Source organism: Brachyistius frenatus, unplaced genomic scaffold (genome assembly GCF_029030835.1).
Source record: "Brachyistius frenatus isolate BFR_SWC_R1_liver_20210118 unplaced genomic scaffold, ASM2903083v1 Contig_128, whole genome shotgun sequence".
NCBI classification, from domain to species: Eukaryota; Metazoa; Chordata; class Actinopteri; family Embiotocidae; genus Brachyistius; species Brachyistius frenatus.
Window position 1 is genome coordinate 1,122,994 of NW_027210727.1, and position 8,972 is coordinate 1,131,965.

Below are 8,972 nucleotides of genomic sequence, written 5' to 3' on the forward strand. Positions count from 1 at the left end.
TTCCAACAGCGATCGTCTGCAAGACTCCTTCATGCTACCTTTCTGAATTCACTTCCAAAAGGGCGTCCCGAGATCATCGCTGACCTTTTTTAAAACACCAAAAACCTTGAGTGCAAGTCACCGGAGCCCCCCCCCCCCCCCCCCCCCCAATTCTCTTTTTTCATAGGCTCACACTAACGTTTTAGCCATTACATCCGGAAGCTGACGACGAATGACGGAGGGAGTAAACGCGTAGTATTTTAACTATCGCTGAACAGCCGAGAAATCACCAGCAATCAGCACAAGTTGACTCTGAATTAAACGGCGAGCCTGCACCTGCCAGTTGGACGCTGCAGCCACAAGATAAAACGCAACGTGCAACTTAGTTTCTGTATATATATATATATATATATATATATATATATATATATATAGTTGCTACTGTGTTCAGCGGCATTTGCCACTCCTTTTCTCAGCGGGGTGGGGTGTTTATCGGAGGTGGTGACGTGCAGTACGTTAGAAATGATTATTTAGTTATTGTTTTGCAAACATCTTTCATACATGTCTTTATGTCTGTATCCTTCACCGCACTGTTGTAGATTTCTTGTCAGCCGGTCTGTGTCAGTTTCTTTAAAAGGTTGCTATTCAAATCAAATCTGAGCTAGATATGACGTCCTGAGTGTTGGGTGTGAGGGAGAGAGAGAGAGAGAGACACACTCAAAAAGAGACCATCAGCATTTGCTGTATTTAAAAAAAAAAAAAAAAAAAAAAAAAGGGGGGGTCACCATGTTGTCTTGTTCTTGGATCCCACAAGTAGAATCCAGGCTTTGACGTAATTCTAAATCGTCAATAATTAAAAGATACGCCCTGGTGGTGGTTCCGGTGCTTCTGAGAACGTCTCAGACGAAAGATGTCCCTCCTGTGCTCAACAAGAGAAGTTTATTGGTAAAAAGTAAATGCTAAAAAAAAAAAAAAATCTCGCCCCATTTAAAACGACCTCTGAACGAATATCTTACATTTCAGTGCGAGATTGAGGGATTTTTATTTATTTATTTTTTATTTTTTTATTTTTTTTCTCACTCAGCTGCAACCTTGCAGAAGTGGAGTTTGCGAGAGGGAGGGAGGGAGGAGTTGCCGGCGTTTCCCTCCAGACATACATCATTTCAGCCCAACCTGCAGCTGCTACCACAGAGATGGAGACGACAGCATTGCGGGAGTAACCGAGACTGCATGCCGAGCCCCCCCCCCCCTTCCGTACAGGAGATAAATTCAGTTAACGAACTTTTTTCCTTTCAGACGGACCATTTGTTCGTGACGTTAAGAATGTGCGGAGGGAAGCCGGTCGTGCAGCTGTTACGGGGTTAGAACCTGTCAACCTTGAACGGGGAGGTCGGTTCAGACAGCCAGAACTCCTCGGTGCCGGCTGCTTCTGCAGCGCAGACCGGATCTCACGTCCAACCTGGAGACATTTTTTTTTTTTTTTGCTGCATTCACGATGATCTGAGCGTGACTTCTTGGCGCTGAGTAGAGGCAATCCTCTCTCTCTCTCTCTCTCTCTCTCTCTCTCTCTCTCTCTCTCTCTCTCTCTCTCTCTCTCTCTCTCTCTCTCTCTCTCCCTTTTCTTCCTCTCCCTCCTCCCCTCCCTGCGTTTCTTTCTCTCCTTTCTTTTCGTGGGTTCAGCACAGGCTGCCTAGTCAGTTCGCCCCTTTTTTTTTCAGCGCCTGGGAAGCTGATAGCGATGGGACGACTCGGTTTCAGCACCACGGAGAGCGCCCGACTTTTGCTGCTCAGTGTGTTTGGTAAGCGAGCGTGTGCGTGCAGTTGTCGTGACTCCTCACTGCAGTGTGTACATGTGTAGGCGCGTGCACGCATGTGCACCCACTGCGTGTGTTTAGACATTACCGGATGTGTGTGTGTGTGTGTGTGTGTGTGTGTGTGTGTGTGTGTGTGTGTGTGTGTGTGTGTGTGTGTGTGTGTGTGTGTGTGTGTGTTGCTCCATATCCATGAGTTGGCATATTTTCAGCAGCATTTTGTCCACTCGGATCGGAAAAGTCGTTCAAACACGATCAGAGTTGCAAGCTGATGACTTTCTGACGTGGTTTAGGCTGCAGCCAGTGGCGTGCTGTTGCTCCCCTGATACTGCAGATTTCAGTCTCCAGTGGTTTAACCTGATTTTGACTTTGCCGGGAGGAAACAGAGGTGATATACCAGTGATCTAAAGGTGTGAGGCCCTCGGCTAAACTCCCGATTAGTCCTTTTGCGTTGCCGTGCCTGCTGATTCTGCATGTTTTAGTGGTGTTGTGGTGTGCGTGGGTGTGTGCGAACCATTTGTTACCTGACTGACATACGCGGCTCACCTTCGACTTTTTAATGTCCCCTGCACTCCCCCCCACCCCCACCCCACACACACACACACACACACACACACACACACACACACACACACACACACACACACACACACACACACACACACACACACACACACACACACACACATTCTATCTCTGACCTCCTCTGCTCTGTTGCCAGGTCTGCTGGCGCTGTCCGTGGTGCTGGCGGAGCAGGAAGGGGAGAACCTGTCCGGTCTCTCCAACAACCCAGACAAGGCGATTTTCGCCGTCCGGGAGAACGGTACAACATGCCTGATGGTGGAGTTCGCTGTGAAATTCCTCGTGCCGTATGACGTGCTCGCGCTCAACAGGATAGACGTAAGGAATCCCCGTGCGTTTTAATACATGTGAATGCAACTCAGCTGCGTAAAATTGTGCTTTTTGTTTTGTTTTGTTTTGTTTTGTTTGTTTTGTTCAGGACTAGCATTGGATCAAACCGTTGTGCATAAAACGGATTCACGCATGTAAATATTTCAGGGTTCGTTCAAATGGTGTTCACTCGTATCAAGGAAGGACATCTACTTTGAATTCAGTCGCAATGTATATTGAAATCTGCGGTTATGATTCGCAGCGGTGCGTAAAATGCCGAGTCTCATCACGAGCCCCGTTGTAAAGAACGGGGAAACATGCTACTTATGAAAGTTGTAAATAAAAAAAAAAAATATATATATATTGGTTGCTATCGTTTGCATAAACGGTGCGTTCAAATAAATTGGTATTCTAAATTTGGTTGCAATTTAAGTTGGCGCTTAAAAATTGTGGTCTGTCGCTGAACACCTCATCTCTTTACAATTCACCCCGTAATGTGTCAACTTTTCTCACATGCTTGCTGTTTTGCAGTTGATCACCGAGCAGGCGTCGTTCACTCTGCCCCGTAATGCAGAAATCGAGGGGAAATGTGGGAGTACGGAGTCGGAGATCCACATTACCTGGAAGAACGTAGCCTACACACTCCGCATCTACTTCTCTAAGGTGGGCGAGAACGCGGAGATACTGCATCATCGTATGCAGAATAACAGAAGGCTCGAGTTCTCTGGGAATTTCCTGGCAATATCGCAAAATCACAAATTGTTTTGTCACTTCGAATCGTAAAGGTATTTGACGCGAGGAAATCAAGAATGCTGCGTTTTCAAGTGTAGGAAAACCTCCGACGCCTTTCGCACGATCAGTGGAAACGCGTCAACTGCGCCGATGAGAGGAATATTATATTTCTAGGAATTACAACGCTCGGTCCAAATGAACTTATTCTCTAAAGATTTCAACACTGAACAAGGCGCGTCGAGCCGTTTTTGCCGACCGGAGGCCGGGCCGAGCCGAAACGTCCGGTTTGACGCGTGCACGTGTCTTTGTGCGTGTTGCAGGAGTTCCGTGACAAGGACATCGAGGTGTGGAAGATTAGCAAGGTCCAGTTCGTCTACGACACCTCGGAGACATCGCATTTCATCAACGCGTACAACCGTGAGTCTCCCGCCGAGCCTGTGTACAGTAGCTACTCAGCACATTTCCCAACCGCCTGCTTTGATCGTTACTTGCCCCAATTCATCTCATCAGCTGGATTTCAAGGCTTTCACTCATACAGACATTTATAAGTATCGACCACATTTATGACTTTTCGGATTTGAGAAAATAATAGATTTTCATCCTGTGTCTTTTAGCTTAAGTTACGGTCCAAGTTCATATTATTATTATTATTACCATCATTGGGAAATGGGCACATAAATAATTAAACATTGTAAATCATAAAGTTTAGTTGTTGTTTTTTTTTTGCCAACTGGCAACATGTTTAAGGTTTTTTTTTTTTTTTTTTTTTTTTTTATCATTTTGTTTCATCCAATACTGGATACCTCCAAATTATACCCAGAAAATCGTCATAAAATTATTATATTGGATTTATTTTCTACATCAAACTAATGAAGGCTAATTACACCTTTCAAAGCGCCTTAAAACTTAGTAACACCGGTAATTCCTTCCTCTCTCTCCAGCTGGGAAGCACACAGCCAGCACCCACCGCCTGTCGGCCCTGGTGACCCCGGCCGGGCGCTCCTTTTTGTGCACGGCGCAGCAGACCCTCACCCTCATCTCGACTGACCATCAGAAAGGCGTCACGCTCTCCATGTACGACACCCAGATCCAGCCCTTCGACATCGCCTCCGACTTCATGTTCAGTGAACGTAAGAGCAAGAGCAGCACGAAAAACTGCACAACCGTTGACACACGCCGCCACGTTCTTCTGGTCACACATGATTAAAAAGAACAACAAAGATGAAGGTGATGGTGATGGTGATGGGAAATCCTCGGGGTGAGGGAGGTACAGCTGTACGTCTCTTTCTGACTCACACGCGCTGCTCTCTGGGGGGGTTATTGCTGCAGTATGAGGAGTAAATAGGGCTGCAGAGAGGAAGATGGGGGTGACGAGAGAGAGAAAGGAGGGGGGGGTGGGGATGCAAGAGAGACAAAGAAGAAAGGGAGAGAGACGAAGACAGAAAGAGAAGGGGGTGGGGGGGGGGTCAGTAGGACTTTATGAGTGCAGTCATATCCTTGCCCTGAATGCAGCTTTTATAGACATACTGAATGTACCTGGCTGTCCAATCACCTTGGAAGAATCATTTGCCCTGAGCTGCTGTAAACTAGGCTGTGCTATGCTTCACTGCTTCCTCCTAGTGTGTGTTACTGTCGTCCACAGGGAGATACACCTCCAACTTCAAAACCAACACACACACACACACACACACACACACACACACACACACACACACACACACACACACACACACACACACACACACACACACACACACACACACACACACACACACACACACACACACACACACACACACACTGTGCAGCCAGAAAGTGTTTCAGGTGTCCTCCTTCCTCCATAACAAACACCAGTATATGAACATATACTTGATGTGTAGGCTACTTTTAACTGAGCACAAGAGACAAAAAAAAAAACGTTATTAAATAATATAACTGGAAGAAAAGGGGATCATCGGTTTGAAAATTGTGCCATTCAGCAAATCAAATCCTCAGGAACGGTTACTTCTGAACAACCACACAAATTCGACCTCCATTATTCCAAACAGCTGTGCACGTCAAGAACGAATACCTCCAACAACCTACGCTTGAGTGAACCTGTGAAGGGCCACATGATAAACGTGTCCTTACTACTATAATCTACAATTAATGAATACAGCCAAGACTGAAAGACAGAGATGGGACTGCAATTATATCACATACAAAATGATCAAATTTCAGCACAATGTGTTCCACTACACAGCAAAAAACAACCTTTGCATGTGTAAAAGAAAAACAAATTCATTTAGTAACATATACTTATATCTCATTAAATTAAACTATGAAACAATTAGGCAGTTGATAAATTAAATCAGCAGCTATTTACAATTTTTTTTTATTTTTAAGCAAAAATGTCAAACATGTACTGGGTCCAGCTTTCTAAATGTAAATCTTGTTTATTGAATTTTTCACAACAGTAAACTCAATAGTTTTGGGTTTTAGGCCTTTGGTCAGACAAAACAAGAAATGTGAACACGTCACTGCATTTTGTTTTACTATTTTTGGAGGTGTTATACAATTAAAAAAAAAAGTGGTCAAGAAAACAATCAGCAGATGAAACAATAATAACTGTTATTCCATTCTGTCACATTCCTAATTTAGACCAAATTATTGATTATATGACTATACAAAGATAATTGAAATATCACTCAGCTTGGAAAGGCAATACACACGAATAGATCCACCACCTCAGGCCTTCGGGGGCTTTTTTGTCAGTCATGTTCAGTCACCTTTGCTTGCATGCTGACTTAATTATTCCACTTTTTGCAGCCTACCAGTGTATCACCGACCAGCGGGAGCGCCTGGAGGAGACCCTCCCCCTCGTGCTGGGCTTCATTTTGGGCCTAATAATCGTCATCACGGTCACGGTCTACCACTTCCACCTCAAGCTGACAGCGGCTCAGCCCCAGCTCCCCAGAGACCGCTCCATGTACAAGAACATGTAGTCGGCAGCACAGTCGCGGCTCCCTCAGCTCACTCCAAAGCTAACCTGATAAAAGACTCGATGTTCCAGGCCTGAAACACCACAGAGGATTTGTGCCCCGCGCTGGACTGAATCCCAGATTGACACATGTGTGTAAGCCTGTACTGTACTGCCCACTGGAACTTATGAACAGCTAAAACACAAGTTAAATGGGACAGCTTTGGGCCTATAGCATGGATGTAGTTGGAGGGTAAACCCACCAAAACCTATTTCACCTGGCTGCTGAGTTGAATCTTAAATGTCATAAATAGTCTCCATTACAGTGCTTACGATTTTAATAAAAATTAAAAAAAAATTAAAAAAAATTAAAAAAAAAGATAATTATGCTTTTATGAAAAGAAATAATTTTGTTGTTCAGATTGGTTGGTTCTTAGTCATTTAAAAATCACCAAATTCAAGTTCTTATTTTTCCCCATAACATCACTGGAAGCTAGTTTATCACTTGAGCCACATTTTATCCGACTTGTCTTTGAATACAAATTTATGAATTTTCCTGAGCTTCTGCTGTCGTTCGCCATCTTCTCCCGTCTCTTTCTCTCTCTCTCTCTCTCTCTCTCTCTCTCTCTCTCTCTCTCTCTCTCTCTCTCTCTCTCTCTCTCTCTTTCTGAAACTGCTGCTAAATAATTTCCTCTGCTGGTCCTGTATTTGCTAACCTCTATATATTTTTTTTTTGCTCAACCCCTTTATTTTTACGTTTTGAATGCAACCATGGTGTTGACAGTGGACAGTCTTGTAGTGTGCAGTGCTGTGGCATTCAGAGTCGTTAAGAGTTGCAATGTTTTTTGCTTTGACTTCAACAAATCTTTTCTCCACGACAATGTATGGAACATATCAAAGAAGAAAGAAACACAAACATCTGACACAACCGTTGTACTAAGTAGTGAAGACGTTATCAGAATGCCATAAGAGAGTGTGTTTATGAAAATGCAGAGAGGTTATTTAACAAAAAATATAAATATATGTGTAAAATATTTTCAAAATCAAAGTCTATGCATAAACCTCTGCTGATGCAATCTTGTGCAGTATTCTTCTGTTCCGTTTGAAATAAATTGCTGGATTCATTGCTGCACATTTGTCCTATCATTTACATTATTGTCAATCGCATTACTACAGTACACCTTGCTTAAGGCCAACCATAAAGAAAGAAAAAAAAAAAAAAAAAACGTTACTTCCTACGTGTTGGTGAAAAACATACAGTGATGAATGAAATAGGGTGACGGCGAACAGGTGACTGATGCACCTGTCAGGAGAGACGCTGCCGGAATGAAGTATTGATTTTGTTCTCTGACTCTGAGCCTTTAAAAGGAAACGCAATATGAACAAGTCTAATTGAAAATAAAAAAGAACATTTATGTCTACACCAATTTGTTTCAGCAGCATGGACATCATACATCATCCTCCGTCGCGGCACATCCAAGTCCAAACCCCTTAATCCATTTCTTCCTTCAGCCGGGCCACTTCATTGCTGCAAATGGTCTTTATAAAAAAGGTCAACTCAAGACCTGAGACACCAACACTTCCCTGATCTCCTGGACGAACAGACAATCATCATCTAAAGTCACAACCAACACTGATTGATGCCACTGAAAAGTTTGTGGATGAGCTGTGGTAATGAGATTGGTCAAATCAACCCGAGGATGGAATGTCTGTAAACAATCCTCTATGGACGGTTGCCGGACCAGTGAAAATCCCGTAGGGAAATCGGGTTGGGTTTGCACCGGGCTAGCTGAGAAGAAGAGGTACAATGTGCGCTGGACCAGCAAAAGCTTCTACCCCAAGTTGTTGTGGAACTTGTGCAGCCTTTCACAGCACCGTATCTGACATCAGCCAGTTATGTACCAAGATGCCCTGTGCTCAGAAAATACACGGCCAAGAAGTACATACAGTAGACGCAGTTATTCAAATGCAGATTTTGTGAACAGCACACTTGGCTGGACTTCTCAATGACCACGGACCACGCCTTTTCTTTTGCCTGCAGACATTTTGCTCACGAGGGCCGCTGGTTATGTAAAAAAACAAAACACGTTTAGCACCTGGATTAAAGCTATGCAGTAATTTCATACACATGATATGAGTGCTGGACATAAATACACGATAGATACGTGGCCTGAATTCAAGTAAAGGAGATAGCGTGAGGGAATCATAGATGCTTTTGCCACGAACCGCAACAACAGACGTAAGAGAGGGCAGGGAGGGAGGTTAAATGCCACAGCATACCCGGTTGAAAAAGTCAACAGGTACATGTGAATGTGTGGGCTCAGGCTCTCGTCATGCTATATCTGTTGTGTTGAAAATGGCAATATGAACAGGCTATGGTTGCTCGGCCCACTAGTGCTGGAGTTTATTTTGAAAATTGACTTGCAACTCCCTGCTGTCATAAAGCTGCTGCTGATGCTACTGCAGTGAAATAGTCCTAGTACTGCCCATTGCCTACATGTAAACTGAAGCTACACTAGATAAGGGTCATTCTACAGAAACGTCCACTTTTGTCATGGAAAAATGTATTCAAATCAACTTCTTCTTCTAACACTTAAACT

The 8,972-nt window shown here is 43.9% G+C and overlaps 1 protein-coding gene across 3 annotated transcripts; it reads left to right on the forward strand.

The window, feature by feature from the left end:
• The first annotated feature begins 415 nt into the window (after positions 1 to 415).
• On the forward strand, positions 416 to 7,502 carry lamp5 (lysosomal associated membrane protein family member 5). 3 transcript variants are annotated; one of them, XM_069714230.1, is made up of 8 exons: positions 416 to 490; positions 1,064 to 1,509; positions 1,698 to 1,778; positions 2,512 to 2,690; positions 3,213 to 3,344; positions 3,734 to 3,830; positions 4,355 to 4,543; positions 6,222 to 7,502. In XM_069714230.1, the coding sequence occupies exons 3-8, from the start codon at positions 1,718 to 1,720 to the stop codon at positions 6,395 to 6,397; spliced, it is 834 nt and encodes a 277-aa protein (XP_069570331.1). In that variant the 5' UTR covers positions 416 to 490; positions 1,064 to 1,509; positions 1,698 to 1,717; the 3' UTR covers positions 6,398 to 7,502. The 3 variants fall into 3 exon arrangements, with proteins under 3 accessions (XP_069570331.1, XP_069570332.1, XP_069570330.1); XM_069714231.1 differs by lacking the exon at positions 1,064 to 1,509 and having other exon boundaries at positions 417 to 490; XM_069714229.1 differs by lacking the exon at positions 416 to 490 and having other exon boundaries at positions 1,051 to 1,509.
• Positions 7,503 to 8,972: the final 1,470 nt, after the last annotated feature.

What these genes read in the sequence shown, in the direction of transcription:
- lamp5 (XM_069714230.1), top strand. Translation starts at nt 1,718, where the DNA reads ATGGGACGACTCGGTTTCAGCACCACGGAGAGCGCCCGACTTTTGCTG. An exon ending in TTTGCTGCTCAGTGTGTTTG is followed by an intron (nt 1,779 to 2,511) that starts GTAAGCGAGCGT and finishes CTCTGTTGCCAG; the next exon opens with GTCTGCTGGCGCTGTCCGTG. An exon ending in TTTCATCAACGCGTACAACC is followed by an intron (nt 3,831 to 4,354) that starts GTGAGTCTCCCG and finishes CTCTCTCTCCAG; the next exon opens with CTGGGAAGCACACAGCCAGC.